The sequence below is a fragment of the Pleurodeles waltl genome, chromosome 5 (genome assembly GCF_031143425.1).
Source record: "Pleurodeles waltl isolate 20211129_DDA chromosome 5, aPleWal1.hap1.20221129, whole genome shotgun sequence".
Classification (NCBI taxonomy): Eukaryota; Metazoa; Chordata; class Amphibia; order Caudata; family Salamandridae; genus Pleurodeles; species Pleurodeles waltl.
In genome coordinates, this window is record NC_090444.1 from 1,191,299,292 (window position 1) to 1,191,323,281 (window position 23,990).

At 41.4% G+C, this 23,990-nt stretch overlaps 1 protein-coding gene across 1 annotated transcript; it reads left to right on the forward strand.

The window, feature by feature from the left end:
• Positions 1-357: 357 nt before the first annotated feature.
• Positions 358-23,707, forward strand: MTRES1 (mitochondrial transcription rescue factor 1). The gene is made up of 3 exons (XM_069235437.1): positions 358-823; positions 7,583-7,655; positions 23,262-23,707. The coding sequence occupies exons 1-3, from the start codon at positions 375-377 to the stop codon at positions 23,439-23,441; spliced, it is 702 nt and encodes a 233-aa protein (XP_069091538.1). The 5' UTR covers positions 358-374; the 3' UTR covers positions 23,442-23,707.
• Positions 23,708-23,990: the final 283 nt, after the last annotated feature.

Consider the following 23,990-nt stretch of genomic DNA (forward strand, 5'->3'; position numbering starts at 1 on the left):
TCTACAAGGGTATGCAGAGAAATATGAATATACGTATTTGGCATTTACTTTAATGTAATGTAATTGTGCACTGGTTTCCCATAAACTAACACCTGCACTTTGAGTGTGAAATATCTAAGATATTCTACTCAGGTTCTGAAGGAGGGAAGACTGCTAAGTTCCATGTGTGTAATTATGTCCCAGTAGGTGATATTTCACAGTAATTCTAATATTGCTTAGAAAAATGTTGATATTTAATCTCTAATCATGTGCTTTTTCATATGTGTAATGTAGCGTATTTACTCAATAAAAGACTACTTTGATATGTTGTAAAGCGGCAAACTCTAGCGCGATTTAAAAGAAACATTTGTGTTTGCGTTTTTCTAGGAGATGCTATGACAGGTTTCAGATTTCCCATCATCCTTTTTAGAAAGTTCAATATTTTTGTTCGACCCTGGGAGAGACGCTCTGTCTGCACACACTGTGTATCAAGGACACCATGCATGCTACCTGTTCACCTCCATACAAAGACTGCATATTATGGAACTCATACCAGTGGAGCCTTTTCTGTAAGCCCCTCCCGGGGCCTTAGATTGCATCTTGAAAAGAATTTGGCTTTATCCGTAAGATTAAAAAGTGACAAAGCATCAAAGAAGAATCGAAAACAGACTTTGCAAGAAGAAGAAGATGATGATGATGATGACGACGACTTAGATCAGCGCGATTTTGAAGATGAGCTTGAAGAAGACCCTAATCTTCCAAAGGATTACAAAGATCTTGTCAAATCGGTGCAGTCTTTCCGGTACGATATTGTCATGAAAGCTGGCCTGGATATTGCAAGGAAGTAAGTGTAAATGGTTTTATATTTGCAGCTACAAAACCAATAATCATTGTCTATCAATGTAATTAATAAAGAAATATGGGTTCTATCATACAACTGTTCTCAACTCTTTGATCTCCTGAATTCCTGCCCCCTAGCTTCAGTGCCGACTTTTAAAGCATAAAGAGTTCTGCGGAAACTTCTGATTATTCTTTCACTGATTGCTATTTACTATAATCACAACTCACTCAAAATATGAAAAAACACATACGCTTATTAAATGAAGCAGAAGTGTGCAAATGTGCTGGACAAACAGTTGTATTTTCCAGGCATTTAATTGGGACACAAAGCCTCCTAAATATGGTGAAGCTCTAGGAGATTTTCTAAAAGGGTATGCAGAGAAATATGAATATACGTATTTGGCATTTACTTTAATGTAATGTAATTGTGCACTGGTTTCCCATAAACTAACACCTGCACTTTGAGTGTGAAATATCTAAGATATTCTACTCAGGTTCTGAAGAAGGGAAGACTGCTAAGTTCCATGTGTGTAATTATGTCCCAGTAGGTGATATTTCACAGTAATTCTAATATTGCTTAGAAAAATGTTGATATTTAATCTCTAATCATGTGCTTTTTCATATGTGTAATGTAGCGTATTTACTCAATAAAAGACTACTTTGATATGTTGTAAAGCGGCAAACTCTAGCAAATTCTGTAGTAGAATCCCTTGAACACTTCCTTTTATCACTGCCCCAACTTCTTGGTGGAAAACTTAATTAATGTATCTATTTAGTGGTTTTCTAAAGCTCTGGTTTACCAAGAAGATTTATCCCACTTTACCAAAAACATAGAGCAATATACTCAGGTTTGATATTTTGGGTTTTAATTATAAGCTAAAGCTATACAAAAATCACAGTCATAAATAGAAGATAAGATAAAAAGATACGAACATCATTGTCCATTCGAAAGAGAGCAGATCATAGGTTTTTTTGCTGATCATGGGAAACACTTATTTTGAAACTACACTGTTGTGAGTCTCGCTGATTACAAATGCAGAAAGTTAATTTTCCTTTGGCCACAGAATCCACCCGAGTTGGCGTGGTGTGTTTGTCTGTTCAGGTTATTGGATTTGAAGGCAAGGCAACATATTTTGACCTTGATCCACACCGAGAAGTCAGTGCAGTGGTTTAAATGTTCTGGAGATATGATGAAATGTTTCTTCCTTAAAAGAGGGTTTATTAGTCGATGAATGATGAGGTGGTCCACATGTACCACAGTACAAGAGAAGCAGAGAGGAATACCAAGGCCAGCAACGCCATCTTTAAAGTTGCATAATTAATAAAACATGGATGGTATGATTCAATATATATTATCTTCCATTTCACCTGATAAATAGATCTAGTTCTTTTAGAAGCAATGTTGCTGAGACCAGCTGTTCTGTATTGAAATGTCTGAGAGATCCATAACACAACTTTTTTTTTTAAACCACTCCATTTGTGATTTCTGTTAGTCGTGGCAGCAGAATTAGAAACTCTTTGTTTCCATTGTAATCCTTGGTTGACACTGATTTGCGTACAGTGCTACCCTTTGTGAAGCTGACACACACAAACTAGATGGTCTACTATCATTTGGGAAACCAGAACAAATGTGCCTAATGAAGAAGCTTTTACAAAGGTTTTAGAGATTGGGATTTCTGTCCTAAGATGTTCCTAAGTGATAGGGTGTGTGGAACCTAGTGGCTTTAGATTTTGTTGTGAGCAGTGAAGACAGGTAAATCTCAAGTAAGGGTTGTGGGTGGGTGTCTTGGGTAGAATGTGGGCATGCAAGGACCCCTGTGTCAGCCATTGGCACATTGATTAGCAAAATAAAAAGCAGCCAACTCCTCTCTTAGTTTGGCACTGAGACTCGAATATAGTAGAGGAGGGAGTTATATGTTATCTGCTGGTGTTGCTCTTGTATCAATGTGTGATTGGCCCACGGTAAGTGCAGCTAGTACTTCTTTTCCCTAATCTGAATGCTGATAGCTGTCGTCCAAAAGAGTTTTGGTCCATGTACTACAATGATTGTTAATGTAGAGTGGAGTGGCTCGACCAGTTTCATCACAGTGCTTTCCTGTCCCATTCACGACAAAGGGGAGGCTTGAGTAGTTATGTGCAGAGCACTCCCTTAGCTACGGTGAGGGCAGTGCTGTCATCACACCATGTGCAGTCTGGAGTTCATTCTCTCTGTGCACAAGGTTCTACAGACATCTTTCACATTTTGGTCAACTATGTGGAGGGGTTGCCTTCATAGAGAGCTTTGATTCACATTATTGATCTTGACACCCATGAACAAAATTCCAGGGATTTCTTTCCTAAGTACATTCTGAAATTCCTCAATACTCCCTTTCCTGAGGAGTTACGCTAAAAAGAAGCCCCTTAATCACTTGCTTTTATTTTCTTTACACATCATTGAAACTTAGGCTCTATTACATTTCTTATTATTCCCAAAAACATAGGGCCTGATTCAGACCTTGGCGGACGGCGGAGGCCGTCCGCCAAGGTCCCGCCGGCAAATGACCGCACCGCGGTCAAAAGACCGCAGCGGCCATTCAAACATTTCCGCTGGGCCGGCGGGCGCTCTCCACAAGAGCGCCCGCCGGCCCAGCGGAAATGCCCCTGCAACGAGGACGCCGGCTCAGAATTGAGCCGGCGTAGTTGCAGGGGTGCGACGGGTGCAGTTGCACCCGTCGCGTATTTCAGTGTCTGCAAAGCAGACACTGAAATACTTTGCGGGACCCTCTTACGGGGGCCCCTGCAGTGCCCATGCCACTGGCATGGGCACTGCAGGGGCCCCCAGGGGACCCGCGGCACCCCCTACCGCCATCCTGTTCATGGCGGGTTTCCCGCCATGAACAGGATGGCGGTAGGGGGTGTCTGAATCCCCATGGCGGCGGAGCACGCTCCGCCGCCATGGAGGATTCAATGGGGCAGCGGTAAACCGGCGGGAGACCGCCGGTTTACCCTTTCTGACCGCGGCTGAACCGCCGCGGTCAGAATGCCCTCGGGAGCACCGCCAGCCTGGCGGTCACCGGCCGCCAGGGTCAGAATGACCCCCATAATCTGTAAATCCTAAATTTTCCTTTCCGTAATTTGCTTGATAAATTTGAGACCTCTTAAGAATTTTCGGGATAACCATGTTAATCAGTGTTTTCGTGCACACCCTGCCCTAACCTTTTGTCTCTCGAAGGTAGGGTCTTTGCTTAAGTGGTCTTCCATGCAGCAGATGACAGTGAAGGCTGATTGTAATCTGCTGACAAGGCTGTAGGATCTCCCACGTCAGAATATTAAGGTTCCAGTACTCTACTGAGAGATTGAGCCCCTTTTCAAATCAATTGGATCATGTTTTCTTCTGAAAAACAAACAGCCACTTGCAAAAAATCATAGCTGTACACCTATCCCTCAAAAGTCCTTGTCACTTAGAACAGTTTGCTCCGTCTTAAGGAATTTAAACCAAAGTCTTGCATAAAGAATGTTTCCTTTGCTAGGTAAAAAAACGAGGAATACTAGGAGTCTCCCTTTTTCCATTTTATTTAAAATCAACATTTTGTTTGAAAGGTTACACCACCATCTTGTAAGAACTAACCTCATCTACCACTGTAAAAAGGCTACCATGATATTAATCTTTCTTCCTCGTTTAAGAGTCACCAGAAATTAATGCTCTTTGCTTCTGATTGGGTGTACTCTCACTTTTCAGATACAAAGATACATTTTGAGTAATCTCCTTTATTACGCATCTTTAGGAAACATCCATGCTGCTGACAGTTGAGCCAGTATTTCTGGCCGCCTTGTTCCATGCATCTGCTGTTAACCTGTGATTTACCAGTATTGTATTGTTTTTATCATTACAGACCATTTGTTTTCCTTTGTTTTTATTGTGACTGCTTGTTATCAACAATGAAGTAGACTTCTGAGAAATCTGTAAACATATGTATCTGGGTCACACTTCTATTAGCTTTGACCAGTCCCTAATTTCCTGAATACAAATGGCATCTTCCACCTTAATGACTTTATTTTATCAACTTATGGGTGATATTTTCAGGATTCTTACTGGGGATGTCACTTGACTATGAGGGGATGTGAATAAGTGGGCTCCCAATCCTTCCCATTATTCTTCTTTTCCGGCAAGGAAATCTAACCTCTAATAGGTATCCTATGGTTAAATGGTTTGCAATGGCTGCACAGGTACTCCACTTACTGGCACCCTAAAGTGGTAGAAAGTGGACCTGTTTAGGGGCTGTGCTTCAAGGTTTATCCACCATTTCCACTATTTTTGTGGTTACAAATGTAGTGCAAAAAACATTTAAGTGTTAATTCTTTAAAGGTGCAGGTTGATTATCGTTCTCCTTTTGCTGGCTTCATACGGTGACACTTCCCAAGTAACATGGCCAGCATTTCTGCTCATAACATACCTACGGAGACAGTTGTGTGTCCAGTAAATAAGCTAGTACTACAAATTTAAAAGACAGGCAACTAGAGAGGTAGAAAAATGACTCGCCACCATTCAGCTATCCATACACCCAATAAACCCAATCATTGCAGTGAACATTGGAACCAAGCTATACCCGGCTGATAAACCCTAATCATGGTGAAACCGATCCTGGGTTGCCTGGTGGGTGAAAAACAATGGATTGTGATGCACCCCTGAGCGATTGTCAGTGGTTAAGATTAATTCAAGCATTCCATCCATCACCTTGTTGTTTTTGTTGCAGTTGATGCCCAAAGTGGAATGGGTATGCCCAGACATAGGTCCTGTGCTCACTGTGCTACTGGAACTAAGCTATTCCTGGCTGATGATCCCTAATAAGGGTGAAACGGTTCCTGGGTTTCTTGTATTCCAGTTCAGGGAGGACCTGCCCTGGCCATTCGGAACAGGTTCAAGGCTGATATACATATGGCTGGGTCCAAACTGAGGTGCAGGGTGGGCAAAAAACGATAGAGCAGGATGCAACCCGAGCGATTGCCAGTGGCTGAGATTAATACAAGAGTTCCATTCATCATCTTGTTGCAGTTGACCCCTTAAGTGTGACTGGTATGCCCAGATGTGGGTACTGTGCCACTTGAACCAAGCTGAACTGAGCTGGTGATCCCTAATAGGTGCAAAACTAGTCTTTGGTTGCTTGTGTTCCTGTTCAGGGAGGATCTGGCCTGGCAGTTGGAACAGGGTTAAGACTGAATTGCATATGGCTGTGTCCACAGTGAGGTGGCATGGTGAGTGAAAAATGATGGATTAGTATGCAGCCTGAGTCGTTGCCAGTGATCAAGATTACTTCAAGCATTCCACCCACGACCTCGTTGCAAAAAATAAAGAAATATGCGATTGCATTTGGGCAGTGCTTTAAAACAACATAGTTGCTTGTGAAGGAGGCCACAATTATGCACACACATGATTGCTATCTTTCAATGGTGGTGGTTATACTTAATAACAAAAACCACATGAAAATGGCCACCGGCGGTTGCACACACAGTGGTGGCTGTCTTTTAATGGTTTGTGACATAAACGTTGGCTAAAGCAAATCTGCTTTGTCTAAGCCAATAGCTCTGTGCCCTCGTGTCACAGGTCCAGCCTATTCGCTTTGCAAATGCTAGTTCCGAAAGCCTTCTAAGCAGTCTTTGAATGTTTTTTCCATGACCTGCTGATACCTCCTATTTAATCACTCACCAGGCAGAAGCATTAGATCGAAAAGTTTGAGTTGTTTTTTGGAATCTTGATTCATAAATTAGAATCAAGACCCATTTAGAGGGTAACCAGACCCATGAAGTGACCAGAATCGGCCTTGGAAGGCGGGCTATCTTTAAGAGAGTGAACAAGTTTGTACTATTGTAAAACTATCCTCTTACATTGAGCATAATGTGCTCAATTAAAAATGTCACTCTGATATTTATTATATCCTTTTGTATTGTGCACTCATTAGTTATGCTTTGAGTTAATATTGGACATGTGCCTGTTCAACAGAAATTTCCAACATGTGCTTTGTGTACATGCTTATGGTAGTTCGTCCAAAGCAGTAAGCATTATTTTGTGCAGCTTTGATAGAGGTTAAAGTTACCCTTGTTTCTGCAACATTAAAGCAGACTTCATTCTCTTCAATGGACTTCTTTCAGCAAAAATAGGAGCTGCCATCCAGATCCAATGCAGAAAATACTGTGGATATTATTTCCCAAAAAATAGTTAAGGTTATGCTGCAGAGCCTCAGTCTAGATTAATTTTTAAGCCACATGCCTTCATTTAGAATCCTACCTAATCCTACCTACCTTGCTACTTCTTCAAAAGATTATAGGGAATATTTTGAGTATCACAATAAAGAAAAAAGTTTCTGTAAAGAGCCAGTTCAAGAAGAGAACCGGCTTTAAGTTTGGGTAGAATATATTATGAGAATGCTCTACTCTATTGCAAGGCATTCCTTTTATTTCAATTACCTTAATAATTTGGTTGTGAATTAGCATAACGCCAACAGCTACTCTTTTTGTGAGAACCAATGAAAGGCTTTCATCTGGTTTTCAATGTTTGTGGCTATATTTTTCTGTATTTTATTAATTGCACAGATAATTTTCATAAAAATGTGTATTCAATGTATGCTTACCCATTTAATCTCTTCACCACGGCAACAATTTTACTTTTTTATGTTCTTAGAAAGTGTCAAAATACTGATTTAACCTGTATTTGTTTCCTGCATAGTTCATAAACCTGATGGGAAGCTAATTTATCTGCAAAAAAGTAAAGAAATATTCTGTTTTTCAGCAAAGTGGAAGATGCCTTCTATGCCAACCAACTCCGGCTGAATGGAGAAAAGCTGTGGAAGAAAAGCAGAGCTGTAAGTTATTACATGACACCCTAGAGATGGTAAAACTAAACACAAATCTTTAGGCATAATATCGGTGTACTGTAACACTCTAAAGAGAAAAGGTATCCTCAACTGTACTTTTTAAGATCAGCTTACGAGTGACGTATAGAGTCTATTACATAGATAATACGTTGTACAGTCCAGGCATGGAAGTAGGGTTGTGAGGGAAGAAGGGACCAAGAGTTGGATGGGTAGTAGCAGTAAGTTTCTGAAAAGTAGTCTTTTTCTGTGTCCTGGCTTCTAAGAGAGCTCTATTGTGGCTTTTAAGAGAGCTAAGACAGTCTCAGGTTCCAAGGAAGTTTGTTTTTGATTGTTGGGGCATAGCTGGCTAATGCTTCTTCATCACTGTAGTTTGAGTTTTGGAGATTTCTGAATCTCTAGTCTACCTGACATGGTGCTCACGTAGTGCTTACTCAGCCTGGTGGGCAGAGCTTTTCTGCTAGGGAATAATGGCTTTTTGGTCTTGATAACCTCATGGCTGGCATTTCCATAAAGCAAGATAAGACAGTACCCTTAGACACCACCAATGTTTAATGCCAAGTTTCAACAATAGATAAAATGCTTTGTTTGGAGAACAAAAAATCATTTTTTCAACGACCTTAAAGATGTTCAGCTTTTAATGGGATGTCTTCTGTGAGAGGTATCCTATAAACATATTGTAGAATTGGTGTGTATTGTGTAGCAGAAGTCAGCAAGGAAATGTGGTGGTATAGTTAATGGAAGAGGTCAGTCACTTTGCAGCCAAGTGTGTACCATGGTACAAAGCTTTCATTATTAAGCAGAAGTTGATGATTGACAGTATTGTTTCTGAGGAGGGCCACCTGGACCCACGTTGAAACAAGGCTTTTCTCTTCTACACTCTTGAAGAAAAGGTTTGAAGCTATTTAGAAACCTTCTGATTTCCAGTGGAGTAAAACTACTGCATGTTTTTTGGGGACATCCATGATTGGTTCGGGTGGCAAAGTGAGCTTTGATGTCAGTGAAGCATTTTCTAGTCTCTGAATTTCTTTAGCAGATGACGTTATATAAAATTGACATCAGATCCTTGATAAGAAACATTTTCTTCAGAGTGCAGAACCCACAAAGTTCCATATAAAAGATCATTGGTGATGGTATTGAGCTCTAGGGGGCACTGTACCTCAGAGTTCCCTATATGTAAGCATTGATGTTTATCGAATAGGAAGCATAGGAGCACCACTCCGAGATTTTGCTATTGTTCTAACCCACTAACATTGGAGACTACGGGTAATTGAAGTTCCACCTGTTTAATTTCTTTGCTCCATCCCAAATGGCGACTCTATTGCTTTGCCCGTGCATGTTGCAGTACAGTAAGAAGTACAATGAACTATGAGGTAAAGATGGTTAAGTACTTTTGGCTAAAAGCCCAGGCTGGCAGAATGTGTCAAACATGACATGACACGGCACAGCCTGGCAGCAATACAGTCATGTTAGTATTCTTTCTGAAAGAAAAGTAGACTTTGAACAGAGTTGATCAAATGTCTAAAATTACCCATAAAAGATTTCCAGACCAAGTAATACTAAGACAAACACTATTATCACATATAAAAGGCAGGTATCGCTGAGGAAGAGTCAGGAGCTTGACAGATTAGCCTCTGAAAGGGTGGTAGGGCTGGTTCAGATTTAGTCCACTGAAAGATTGGCTGTGCTGGCCAAAATCAGTCCTATATCTATGTAAGTGCTGAAAAGATATCACGGTTTGGTTGGTTGTAGTAAGCAATGCTCCAGGTTACAGTGGCCACTGATAAACCTTTAAAAACATTTCTTGGTTTTCACTTTAGAGGTTTATGTTGTCTTTCTTGTTTCAAAAACTATGGACATCTAAAATCGTAATTGTAGAAACCCTGTCAAATCGCATCAAACTTGTGTCTTAGTGAAGTGTCATTGCATTCAAATTTCACAGAGTAGCTGTTAGGAACTGCTTAAACCCACCTACTTGGAGAACCTCCTGCATGCACTGTGCTACAGAGTCTCCTGTGAGGCCTGAGGTAGTACAGATAATTTCTGGAACATAGGATACAATGGGACTCATGACTCCTTTCAGTTTCTGTCCCGTGGTACACCTCTGGGCTCCCCATTGTTCCATTAAGTATCTGTTAATGGATCCTGTAGTATTGTGTTTATTACTAAAACAATATTGTAGGTAGTGTTTTGTTGTGGCATTTCTATGTAGGGTTTGTGTTCCGTGTTTGGGGAGGGTATTTGTATTATGTAGAATTTATTTGGTATCTCCCAGCTCCACCTGTGGCATTTAGTATCTTCCTCAGCTGGACTGCATTCCGTGCTGGACAGTTGATGGTGCTGGAGGTTTTAGTGGAGGCTGGAGTTCCTGTTTTTATTTGTGAAATACAATTGAATTAAAAAGCTGATATCTACTTCATCTGCGTGGACCTGCACTCATCTTTAAATCTGATACCACAGATCCCTTAAGGGATCATGGCCTGTGGTTACATTCTTATGCTGAGATCATAAAGATATACATGTGCATTAAGGGTCTCAGAATAGATTTGTGTATGTGTCTCTCAGCCTGCTAAAGAAGGGAGAGTAGCCAAAGGGCAGTAGTCAGAAACAGATCCAGCTGCTCAGAAATGCCCCTCAACGTGTACCCCTCCAGTCTTTTTGGACTCATACCATGAATGCCGGTAAGGACAGCCTGAAATGACAGCTATTCTCTCCCACAAGCTTTTTTGTCTTGGCAGCTTTTACTACAAGCTGAAGTATGACCTGCTGGGCTCTCTAAAAGTGGAACACAATTTGAAGGGAACTGGATATGAGATCTGGCCAAATACAAATCAAAATTGTCTTTTTAAACTACAAAACACCATAAAATCGATGAGGTTTGCCAGGAGCACACTGAATAGTAATAATAAATACAGTCTTTGTGTGGTGTCTAGGTATGTGAGGTATGTGAGATCTGGAACCTGAGTAGGTTCGGCGTGAGAACCGTGAGAGGGAGAAAGGCGAGGGAAGTGGAAACCAGCAGTTGCTGCCAGCTGGTGGTTTAGGTCTTTTCATTTTATCGAAATATGCATTTTCAATAAACCTTTGGAATGTACAATCTCTCTTTGTGGAGGCAGTTATTCCCGGCACCACATTTTGGCAACGAGTGGCAAGTGAACCCAGTAGATACTCGGACACCTTAACACAAAAGACCTCAACATCGGCTGTGTGCGCTTTCTTTTTCCCTGATGTTTGGCGTGTGAGCATTTTTTTTAAGGACACATGGAAGGGAAAAGAAATAAACAATTAAGCCTGTCGGATCGTTACCTGTTGGCTCACGTGCACTCTCGTGACGTTTGCGATTCCTGGCACTGGAAAACAGCGCTTGGTCCTGCTTCTGCTGGTAAAGTTCATCATTGATATATATATTTTTTAATGTTTCTCCAGTGTTTTGAGGATTGTTTGTTGCGGCGCGTATTTGCTTTTAAACGCGGCAACGAGCAGGAGTTCCTGGAGATTAGTGTTGTCTAGCAACTAAAGGAAGCTGACTGGTGGTGTCCAAATGCCTCTTATGATGCAGCTAACACGGCGGCCATATTGGAGAGTTTAAAGAAACCTTTCTTTTCATTTTGGAGAGGTTAATGTAGCTTTTCCTTCTCATTTAACTAAATATCTATTTTCACAATAATTTTGACTTTTGTTTTTCTAAAACATGCAGAATGTACCTGCACCGGCGTTTTTCTTGACCACTCCTGGAGATCCACCTATTCCTTGGATCAAGTGGAAAAAGTTTTCTTTCATTATGCCAGGGTTTGTGGCACTTCCTTAAGTGCAGAGAGGAAAACCTCTCTTTTAATGCACTGTTTGGGGCCAGAGGGGCAAGAGATATTTGAACATCTGCGAGATCTTTCAGATCATGAAGTCTCTGATCTAAATGAGTATGAAATTTGAATTAAGAAGCTGGACGCACAACATCTTCCAAAAATGAGTACGGTGCTTGAACGATATCACTTTGGATGCAGAACACAACGTTCAGGGGAGTCAGTTGAACAGTATATTACGGAGTTACGTAATTTGGCATCTACCTGTAATTTTGGAGCATCACTGGATGAAAAGTTGAGAGACCAACTGATGCTGGGATGTGCTACTGAGAAGGCCTGGGAGAGCTTGTGGCACAAGGATAATCAGTCATTGCAGGAAGTTTTGATTGCTGCAAAACACTTTGAGCATTCCAGGGCCTGCTCTGAAGAAAGACTCTTTTTTGAAGAAAGACTCTTCCTTAGGTATTAGTGCGTCTGAGAATAAGAAGGGGGATTTTGTACAAGTCATACAAAAGACTAAAACTTATGACGGAGTGGATCCTAGTAAGTCTAATGTGCAGTACATGCAAGGAAAGTGTTTTAGGTGTGGTAATGAGGGTCACTTTGCGAACAATAAAATTTGTCCTGGATGGAAGACCATCCTGTAAGTCTTGTGGAAGGAAGGGGCATTTTGCGAAGTGTTGCATCAGTGAAAAATTCAAGGAAGGTGCAAGAGATAGATGTGGATACAAATGAGGAGAATCCTGAACAAAGTAATTATATTTTTCAAGTTAATGGCTTTTCTCCTAATGGCCCGTTAGAACTGGTCAAAGTGAATGGAAGTGTGGTCAAAATGCTTTTTGACTCTGGAGCTAAAATAACTCTTGTGCCGAAGACATTTTTTGAGCAAACTTTGGCTCGAAGAGTGAAATTATTTTAACCGGACATCAAGCCAAGAGTTTATGGAGGTGTGCCTATACAGCTTTTAGGATATTTTTGGGGCACTATTGAATTTGAAGACATGATTGTGCCAGGGAAGATATATGTCTCCATGAAGGGTGACTCTTTAATAAGCTGGATGCATCAGCGTGATCTTAATGTGTACTTAGATCCTAATGCTGATCCCCCGGTATGTATCAGAGGAAATTCTGTTGGGGGGGTGTGTGAAGTCTCCTCCACCAAGGAGAAAGAAGGGAAGCCTGTGACCAGTTTAGAAAGGAATATTGATACTAAATGGACTAAATAATTTCCAGAAGTATTTGTTTAAAAGATTGGTTGTCTTAAGAATTATTCTCACCTTATAAGACTGAAATCCAATGCTGTACCAAAAGTTGCTAAAGTCAGGGGGGTACCATTATCAGTGCGGAATGATATGAAGAAATAATTGGACAGATTGGTTGCTGAAGGAGTGATAAAGGAAGTGGAGGGTACTGAATGGTTGTCTCCTGTGGTTATGGCACAGAAGGCTAATGGTGGGGTGAGATTGTGTATAGACTTGAGAGAGCTTAACAAAATGGTGATTGTGGATCATTATCCTCTTCCTAACATTTGTGAATTATTATGTTCTCTTAATGGTGCTAAACACCTTTTCTTCTTTGGATCTAGCATCAGGATATCATCAAATAATGCTACGTCCAGACTGTTAAGACTTAACTGCATTTGTAACACCATTTGGTACATTTAAGTATGTGAGGATGCCATTTGGACTGATCTCAGCTGCGGCAGTCTTTCAAAGGGTTATGGAGCACATTTTGGAGGGATTGGAAGGTGTTAGTGTATCAGGACTATGTATTAATTGTGGGATCTGATAGTGGAGAACATGATAATCGACTGCATGATGTGTTATCGAAGCTGCGTGATGTAGGATTGACATTGAAGGCGGAAAAGTGTAAGTTTAATGTGAAGGAGATTGAGTATTTGGGTCATATTGTGAGTGATAAAAGTATTCAACCTAAAACTCATCTTGTTGACACAATTTGTAAATTAGAAACCCCTGAAAACAAAGAAGAAGTGATGAAAGTTTTGGGCATGGTAGAATTTCATAGCAAATGTTTACTTGGTATGGCTCAGAAAACATCAGCAATGAGAGAATTATTATGGAAAGGAAAAGAGTTCAGGTGGTCGGAAGGGTGTGAAGAGGAGTTTTGTTTAGTGAAACAGTGTCTGTGCTATGCCTCGGATCTGGGTAGTTTTGATACGTTGGATGAATCTTAGATTTTAACTGATGCGAGCTTCAAAGGGCTGGGGGCAGTTCTTATGCAGAAGAAGAATGGAGTTGAGCGGGCAATCTTATTTGTGTCTCGTGCTTTGAGGGGTGCAGAACATAATTACTCTGTGGTGGAGAAAGAGGCACTTGCAGTACACTGGTCAGTATGTAAGCTAAGAAAATTCTTGTGGGGAAGGACATTTTTGATTAAAACAGACCACAAACCTCTGAGGGAGGTGTTTAGTAAGAAAGGGATAGACCTGGTCTCTCACAGAATACTGAAATGGGTTGTGGCACTGCAGGAGTTTGATTTTGAGGTAATGTATATTCCAGGAATTGATAATGTCTTAGCGGATTGTCTTTCGAGGTTGCTGAATGTTGAATGTACTACTAGTGAAGGAGTTGAGGATTGTGATGAGGAAAAAAATAAGGTGTGTGAGATCTCTGAAGGGATTGTGTCGGAGGAGAGTTGGAGAACTGAATTGGAAAAGGATGTGGTTTTGATGAAAGATTTTTATGGTTCAGAATGGATGGTGTGAGAGGAATATGTGTGAAGAAGAATTAAAGGGTTTTTGGCAGGTCTGGTGTGAGTTGTCTGTGGTGGATGGGTTGCTCATGAGAGGTACAAAGTTGGTTCCTCCTGTAAGTGTCAGGGAGACTCTTACTAAGCATGCTCATATGAGTCATAAGGGCATAGTTAAGACAAAGGAAAGGGTGAGAGAAGGGTAATGGTGGCCTGCCATGGATGTGAAGGTTGAGAGAATGGTCGGAGTATGTAAAGAGTGTTCGATGGCTGACAAAGGTTTGAAGTGTAGGACGCAACCAATGGTGTTGAGGGAGCAGGCAAGTGGTCCGTGGTCGGATATAGCAGTTGATATTTTGGGACCCATAAGAGTCAACTCGTTTGATCGTTATGTTCTAGTTTGCCTAGATATGTTTTCACGGTGGCCAGAGGTGCAGATTGTGAATTCTGTGGAGTCTAAAGTGGTCATTGAGTTTTTGGAAAGTTTATTTGAGGGGGAAGGATTTCCCACTTCTATTCTTTCAGATAACGGTGTACAATTTACGTCTATAGAGGTTGACAGTTTTAAACAGAAAAGATGTGTGAGGCGTAAGAAGGCTGCGCTTTATCATCCAGAGAGCAATGGTGTTGTAGGAAGGTTTGTTAAGGTTTTGACGGAATGTATCCAACTGGCTTTGTCTTCAGGTGGTAATTGGGAGGTTGCTGTTAGAGAAAAAGTAAGAGAGTATTGTTTTACTCCGCATTCTTCCACTGGTGTTTCTCCTTTTCAATTGTTCAGAGGAAGGAAGCCCAATACTCAAATTCTGCCGTTGTGGGTTACAGAGAAACACTCGATGATGAAAGGTCAAATTGATGGAGTGGGTGATTGGAAAGAAAGAGTAAGAGAGAAAATGGTACGTAGGAAGGTGAAGTATGATGAGAGGAAGGCAGTGAAAGACACAGTGGTGAGTGTGGGGATTGGGTGAAGGTAAAACTACCTAGGAAGGTGGGTCTTACCAAGTTTAGTCAACCTTTCAAGGTGGTCAAAGTGTTTAAAAATGAGGCTGGATGATCACAGGGTTTGGAACCTTAATAGGATTGCAAAATGTGTTCCGGTAGATGCTGAGGATGGTTCCAGTAGGAACACACCTGGTAATGATGCTCTGCAAAGAAACAGCAGGCCCCAACGAGTAAGAAGGGCGCCGGGTTTTATGAAAGATTATGTTACATGATGGCATTCAAGTATTATATTTATGTTTCTTTGCAGAATTTATAAGGTCGTGTTCCTTGCCATATGTTATTTTTATTTGGTTGTAGTAACCTTATTCTGTTATATAATATGTAAAGTTCAATGTACAAAGTTGAGAAAATAGTAGGATTTTCTTGTTATGAAATGAGGGAGGTGGTGTGGTGTCTAGGTATGTGAGGTATGCATGTGAGTTCTGGAACCTGAGAAGGTTCGGCTTGAGAGGGAGAAAGGCGAGAGAAGTGGAAACCGGCAGTTGCTGCGAGCTGGTGGTTTAGGTCATTTCATTTTATCGAAATATGCATTTTTAATGAACCTTTGGAAAGTACAATCTCTCTTTGTGGAGGCAGTTATTCCCAGCACCAAACTTTGTTTTCCCTAATTGACAGAAGATATATAGTTGTACACGTTGGTGTGTTTGTTGGTTCAACCAGGCATTCTGTAATTTCATTTGATAAAGCAATCCACTTTTATGATATAGCTGAGGTCATAAAAACGTGTGTTGTGCTTTATCCAAAAGTACAAAATGGTGTGACGTTAGTAATTTCTGTTATTTGTTCAAGCTGAATGGACACTGTCTACTACAGCAGACACATGTTTCATCACAATAAACCTTTTCAAGTCTAATTATGACTTGAAGGTGAAAACGTAAGGTACAGGTCTCGCTTAAGGATAATGAGACTTATGTGGCAGTAAACAATCGTGTGAAGATTATGTAGAGTCCAGTCAAATAGAGCTTGGGTGAAGCAAATGTAATAAATGGAACCAACCAAAACATATGGTTTGATAACCTTTATACCTTTAATGGAAAGACATTGTGATAATTAGCCACATTCTGAATGGCAGTAGTATAAGCCTATGACACGATAAATGGTTAAGTGATAGTTCTGGAGCATATATTCATGTGGATCCCCCAGATTCTCACCTTCAAAATGTTTTGATAGCGTTAATCCAGAAAATCTTAGAGCATTGTTCCTTGTTTTGTTAACAGGTTTCTCTGACATTCTTAGCACTGCAGCACATTTAGAAAATAGTCTGTAGATAGAACTTGGAAATTATCGCACTCCTGTAAGCCACTTTCTACGACACTGATTCAGGTCTTAATCTGAAATATGCCTACCAACTCTCAGATACTTCTTCCTTTGAGTGTACACTGTTCCTTTGTGTAAATGTGCAGTGGATCAGCTCTAGAAAAAGAAGAAATATCTGACTTGCCGGAAAGGTTCTCCAGCAATGATGTCTTAATTAGATGAGATGAGAATGTGATTCACAATAACCTTCTAACCTATTGATATTTCCTTTTATTTTCTTTCTCCATAGCTGATTCTAATCCAGTGTGTAATGACAAAAAATTGCTCCTTTCCTTTAGCACAGACACGATGTGGGATCCTTTCCCCCTTTGCTGGCTGCATGATGCCTCCCTCAGTCAGGCAAGCAGGCCTCATTATCAAGGCCAGTAAATGCCAGATACGGCAACAATCAATGGTATACTTGGGACACTGTGTTCTGAGGTAAGGTGCAACCCCTCCAGGCTAAAGTTGAGGCCATTCTGGCCTGGGAGCCCCCCCAAGACCCAAATGGGCATCAGAGCCTTTTTGGGCCTCACTGGTTACTACTGAAGGTTCATCAAGGGATATGGCACTATTGTGACCCCTTTGACGGAGCTGACTTCAAAGAAACAGCCCAGAAATGTAATATGGACCGAGGCCTGTCAAACTGCGTTTGACTCCCTCAAGCAGGCCATGTGTACAGCTCCTGTGCTCCAGGCTCCTGACTACTCACGGGAATTCATCGTTCCGAAGGATGCCTCCGAACACGGTTCTGGTGCGGTACTATCTCAGCTGAACGAGGAGGGCCTAGACCAGCCGGAAACCTTCATCTCCCCGAGGTTACTCCCCCGGGAACAGAAGTGGAGCGTTATTGAAATGAAAGCTTTCCCAGTAGTCTGGCACCCGAATAAGTTAAGACCGTATTTGTTGGGCACTCACTTCTTGGTTCAAATGGACCACAGACCCCTCAAGTGGCTGAAGCAGATGAGGGGCGAGAATCCAAAGCTGTTGAGGTGGTCCATTTCCTTACAGGCGATAGACTTTAGGATGGAGCACTGTCCGGGGTAAACCACTCTAACTCAGTCTGGCTTTCTAGGTTTTTCTGCCTCAGGAGGACTACCTAGAAGCTGGGTTGAACCACCCACTTTCGGCTGAGAAGGGGCACGAGCTAGACCTGACACACTGAGGTAAAGGTTATCCAAATTCGTTTTAGCTTCTTTCCATAGGTCTTGCGCTCTTGGCACGTTCCCATTGTAAGTATAGTGAGAAAGTGCACACGTCCTTCCTACATGTGTTAGGAAGTGGCACTAACCAGTGTGTGCCCACTTGCGCCAAGGGTGTTGTCAAACATGTGCTGAGTCTGCCATTGCGGGCCAGTGTGTGCACGCTTGCGCAATAGTGTTTTCACATGTCCAGCCTGCCCATACAGGCCAGTGTGTGTGCACTTGCACTAAGGGTGTTTCTAAATGTAGTGAAGCATACCCATGTTGGTTTTCACTACTTCTGAGGGTTTCTCTTCCGATAGACTAACATGGGGGAATGATTGAAATCACTCCCACTGCAATTGTGGATTGCAGTGGAGCAGCCTCGTGATGTTTCCTATCATTGGCATCACTGTGATAAACCCCTTCCTATTGTAAGGTTGGTTTTGTCATTAATAGCTAGGAAATGGCACTTCTGGAAAGTGGGCATTTCTCTGCTCTAACGTTCATTGTGTGCCTTTCTACCTGGCTCTAGTCGACACCTGAGTTTGTGGGAGCACATCTGTGTGTTCCTCTGCGACAGCTATAAACAATGGATACGCAACTGGATCATCAGACCTCTTCCATTTGAGGGCCTGGCTGGATAGATTGGAGGGAGAAGTCTTGACCCTTGGCCTCTGGGAGCTAGATCATGGCCCCATTAAAGATTAAGATCTGCATTCCACTGCCTCCATGGCAGACAAGACTGAAATTTAGGGGAGACATCTGTGGATCAAAGAGAGAAGCTTTGAACCACCCCCAACTTCAAAGGCAAACTACGCCCCACCTGTTAAACAAAGCATACTTATTAATTAGTCTTAAAGACTATCCCTACTCATCTTTAAATTGTAAAGTTTATTTTGTATATACTTGTATGTTTGCTGTTTCATTAGATTTGATATGTCATTGATAAAGCACAAAACAGCTACTTCCTGAGATGTGTTCTGGTGCTTGAGGCAGAAGAAACCCCCTGCCCCAACCAGCAGGCTCAGCGCATCCACCAATAGAAGTGAAGCCATACCTAACTTTAGCTGGCATCCTATGTGCAAACATCACAGGGTTTTCACTTGTATTCTTAACCTCAGCAAATTCGGATGTGGCCGACTCAATGAGGGTAGAGTATTCCAGATATTGGCTGTGGTGTCTCTAAAGCGTAACCCCCCCCTACCTGCCATTACTGAATCAAGAAGTGACAATTAAGCCACCATGTATACATCTTAATTTTCTGGAAAAGCTATATAATGAAAAGATGGAATTCATGTACGTAGATAGATTGTTACCATAGATTGTTAGATAGGAGTTTTTAGAAATGGAGTCTCTATTTGCCAGTGGTTTGAGTCCCGTCCAAGTAGGGACCCTTACTCTAGTCAGGGTAAGGGAGTTACACAGCTAAGATAACCCCTGCTCGCCCCCTTGGTAGCTTGGCACAAGCAGTCTGGCTTATTTCTGAGGCAGTGTGTACTTGTACATGCACACAGTAACATAGTGAAAACATTACAAAAGGACACCACACCAGTGTAGAACAATAGCCAATATTCATATGAATGAAACAAGACCAAAATAACAAACATCCAACATACTTAAGTCAAGATATCACTTTTAAAGGGTTGAGCTAGTTTAGTCCATATAAATCAATGGGTGTGTTTGTTTTAGGGCAAAGTATCTTAGGTGCATCAAAAATTAAAGGTGAGAACAGGCATAGGGAAGTTGGGGCTCTGGAAAAGCAAGCAATGTGTTGGTTCCTTACTGCTAGGGGAGGAGATGCGTCAATTCCTTATGGTCACAAGGAGGTGATGTGTCTGTTCCTTTCCGCCAAGGGAGGTGATGTGTCGCTTTCCGGATGCACAGCCTCTGGTCCTTGCGGTGTTGATGAAGAAATTGCCATCCAGGGACGATGTGTTGAAAATCCAAACGATCTGTGTTGGTCTACAGTGGTGAACCAAGTGTTGTTGATTCTGCAATGGCAGTGCAGGCGCTGCATCGGATCTTTCCAGCAATGCATCGGTTTATAGTGGCGCTGGAAGTCGATGCATGGGTTTCTCCTTAACATCACCAGAACTCACTTCCAAGGGCCTGGTTGGAGACTGCTCTGCATGAGGACAGGCACAGCCCTATTCAGGTGCAAGGGTCAACCCCTCCCACCATTCTAACTCAGTAAGACCCACCAATGTGGTGATGGTCCATCAGGATATGAAGGGCACACCTCCGCTCCCTTTGTGTGACTGTCTAGAGTGAATGCACAAACAGCCCAACTGTTATCTGGACCCAGCAGTATTCAGCAGACAGGCAGACACACAGAATGGTTAAGCAAGAAAATTGCCACTGTCTAAAAGTGGCATTTTCAAACTTACAATTCATAAACCAACTTCACCAAAAGATGTATTTTTACATTGTGAGTTCTCGATAACTCTATCTGCTCCCAGTAGGAAATTACACTTAAAAGATATTTCATGGCAGCCCCCATGTTACCTTGTGGGAGAGATAGGTCTTGCAATAGTAAAAAACAAAATTAGCAGTGTTTCACTATTAGGACATGTAAAACACACCAGTACATGTCCTACGTTTTAAATACACTGCACCTGCCCATAGGGCTGCCTTGGGCCTACCTTAGGGGTGACTTACGGGTAATAAAAGGGAAGGTTTGGTCTGGCAGTTTAAAACTGCACACACAGACATTGCAGTGTCAGGCCTGGGACATGTATGCAGGGCTACTCATGTGGGTGGCACAATCAGTGTTGCAGGCCCACTAGTAGGCTTTGACTCACAGACCCTGAGCACACCTGGTGCACTATACTAGAGACTTACTAGTAAATCAAATATGCCAGTCATAGATAAACCAATACAATTTAGACAAGAAGCGCTTGCACTTAAGCACTTGTCAGCAGTGGTGGAGTGTCCAGAGTCCTAAAACCTGCAAAACAAAATGCAGCACAGGATCAAAAACAGGAGGTCAGAAGCGAAAAGACAGGGAAAACCACACCAAGAGCTGTCAGATCTAACAGCAGTCTTTAAATATAGGAGTGTCTGTTATTAGCCTAAACATCAGCCTTGCAGCTGCATTCTGTAGTACAATAAATAAGAAGTTTTGATGTGTCTAATAGAAAAGCATTACAGTAGTCCATGGGTGACATGATGAGAGCTTGCACCATATGTCTTCTCACAGATTTAGGAATGAAAGAGAGGATCCTTCTGATTACATGACGTAGTCTAAAACACGTTGAGTACATAGATTTAATATGAAGTTCAAAATTTAAGTCGTTATTCATGTTATTGCTAGATTACTTACATGGGATACTGGTTCTGGCAAAGATGTTATGTGCCCATATTTTTCAATTTGGAACATAATAGTATTTTTAACAGAGGTAGTTTTATAGAGGAACCAAATAGTGAGAATATTTTCACAACATCAACATGTTTGAGGCCAAAATACATACAATAATTTGAGTGGAAGTTATGTTTATGATTGTTGGCCATTTTGAAATCTCAGTTTTAATTCCTTAATCTATAATTGATGAGCCCAGCTCTTATTTTTTAATATGATCATTTTTCAATGATACGGTGGGTGGTATAACCAATTGCCTGACTGGAACTTGAAGAATGGTACAGGAGAGAAAGTCTGCCGAAGAAGTACCAGCTATAGAAAGGAATGCCACACAAGCGACATTGACTCTTAAGTTTAAATCTCCTGCATTACTCTAGCCTTATGGCCCACCGTAGCTGGCTATACCAGCCATTAAAGGCCTGTTCCAGCTTTTGGCTCGGGCCTTTAAAAAGGGAGCGAGCGCACCTTTAATGACCGGAATAGCCCAGCTACGGAGGGTATACGGCTATTAGAACTTTCTTCCACTAGAGGGCAGAATGTTTTAATAAATAAAACAAAGATCTCACAGCCCCTGAGTGATTGAATTCCCCTCGAGCTCCGTGAGGCCTTTGTTCACAGCAACAGCTGTGGAAAAAAAACATTGGAATGTTGGAGCTCCGCACATCTACCATTAGAAGCCTGGAGCACCCCATTGTTTTCATTGGAGCTCAGAACATTCCAGTGTTATATAGCCTTAGAACCCGCCGTAGCGGGCTCTACCGGCTATTAAAGGCCCGCTCCCCGCGTTAAATGCCTGAGCCGAAGGCGAGGGCATTTAACAAGGGAGAGGGACTTTAATAGCCGGTAGAGCCCGCTACGGCGGGTTCTAAGGCTATTAGAACATTCTGCCACTCAGGGCAGAATGTTCTATTAAAAATAAAATGTTCACGGAGCCAAAGGGGATTAAAATCCCCTCGGGCTCCGTGAGGCTTTGTTCACAGCTGCTGCTGTGAACAAAGCGAACATTGGAATGTTGGCGCTGCGGGCTTTTACCGGCCAGTAAAAGCCCGCAGCACTCCATTGTTTTTCAATGGAGCCCCCAGCGTTTCAATGTTTTAATATGCCTTAGACTTGTCCACATCAGATGAGGAGGGTCATCTTTGACTTTGTTTCTGTATCAATGTAAATACCAAAAGTTAAATAAAAGTTATAAGTTAATGATGTAATTATGTTTATAAGAACCTCAGAAATGTGCAGAAAGACACCCTTTAAGTGCAATTATGGTTACAAAACAAAATCTAAAAGCCACTGAACTAAGGTTAGCCGCTCCATAACTCACTCTGTCGTTATGCAGTACTCATGACCTTACATATGACATGTTAAATGATATCATTGATGAAATCACTGATGCCATCTTAAATGAACTTTCAAATAGTTCCAGGTGCCACTCTTCTCTGTTAACAATGGTAATAATTGCTTATTGCGCTCTGCAGATCTGCATGTATGGCTTATTTCATGCTCTTTTTTTTTCATGTGCAGTAGTTAGAAACAACACAAGGTTAAACCTCTGCAGTGTGATAAAATCACAGTATCTTGGTCTTGTGACTATGGCCCATTTGCCATTTTCTGTAAAGTGACCCTAGAATGGTGATTGTGATGCACCAATCAATGTTTTGTCAAGCCGGCTATGCTTTACTGTGGCAGTAAAACCTTTGCACTTGGAATGGACGTATATGTGCCATGCTAATGAAAATACATGTGGTCGGGTAACATGTTGTTAATTGTCTTTCAATCGGATTGTCGCTTTGTTGTATCAAATCATCACTTAAAAACACACAATAGAATAAATTATCCCTTAAAACGATAGCCTAGTTGTAGTCCTAATATTTTGAAAGTGAAAAATAAATGAGAGTTTAAAGATTTCTCTCCTAAAAAAAACTTGCGTACATTTTAGAAATGTGCTGAACGTTTTCCTTACCACACTACAAAGTGTTCATTATCAAGTGAATATGGTATTAGCTGCATGCTAGCCCTTTTTATTAGCTTGAATGTTTTCTCATATTGGAAGCACATTCTAGTGGTCCTTTAGTATTGGAAAGTCTCTCTAGCAGTTTCAAATGCATCCTTTGCATCAACCTGTCATCATGGCAGCATGTTGTCATATCTGTCTAGGTTAATCCTCTTAGCAGGGATTCTGTTTCTGAGCAATTACTTAAAAAATACGTTGCTTTTCCTAAATGAAAGATAACATGGTGTGTGGTCTATTTGCACAGGTGAAGGTTGGCGACACGCTGGATCTTATACTTGATCAGGATAAAGAAGCTGAGACCGTGACCGTTCTGAGAGTGGTCCTGAAAAATGTGGCAGAAGAAAAAACTGGAACTGACAAATACAAAGTATTGCTAAGACGATGGAAAAACTTAAAACTTCCTAAGGAGGATGTGTTAAAGTAGCTGGTCTAGATGTGGAAGTAACCAATGCCAAACGTGTGCACTTAAGCAAATTGGAGGAGAACCATGTTTCACCATTTGAAAAACACCTTCTGCATGACTGGTTCGGCTTTTTTGTGGCATAATTATTTTGGCTGCTTATTCTGGAAATGTTTCGAAGTACACTTCTACAGCCGTTTTGTATGCCCTGATGCATGATCACCTATTGTTGCCTTATTTTGGTTGTGTTCCAAGGACAACATTCAGCAAATAAACGTTCTGATAGATTTTTTTTTTTTTACTTACTTTTGATTTCCTTAAACTAGCAAAAGAGTTATCCGAACTATAACCAGATTCTAACTTTTCTGGACCCCAGCAGGTTCTCTCTCCTCACTTGCATCTCATGACTGGTCTAAAACCCATACTGGATCTACACTTATTCCGCATATTTCTGTCCAATGCTTCATTCAAAATCGTAGTTCAGGGTTCTATGTATTCAACTACTAGAGATAACTGATAGGCTGTACAATCAACCTAAACACTGCTTACTTAAATATTCCAGTGAGGTCATAG

Bases quoted from the DNA above. Each gene is read 5' to 3' on its own strand.
- MTRES1 (XM_069235437.1), top strand. From the start codon at position 375: ATGACAGGTTTCAGATTTCCCATCATCCTTTTTAGAAAGTTCAATATT. The intron at 824-7,582 runs GTAAGTGTAAAT...TCTGTTTTTCAG, and splicing joins GGCCTGGATATTGCAAGGAA to CAAAGTGGAAGATGCCTTCT. The intron at 7,656-23,261 runs GTAAGTTATTAC...CTATTTGCACAG, and splicing joins TGTGGAAGAAAAGCAGAGCT to GTGAAGGTTGGCGACACGCT.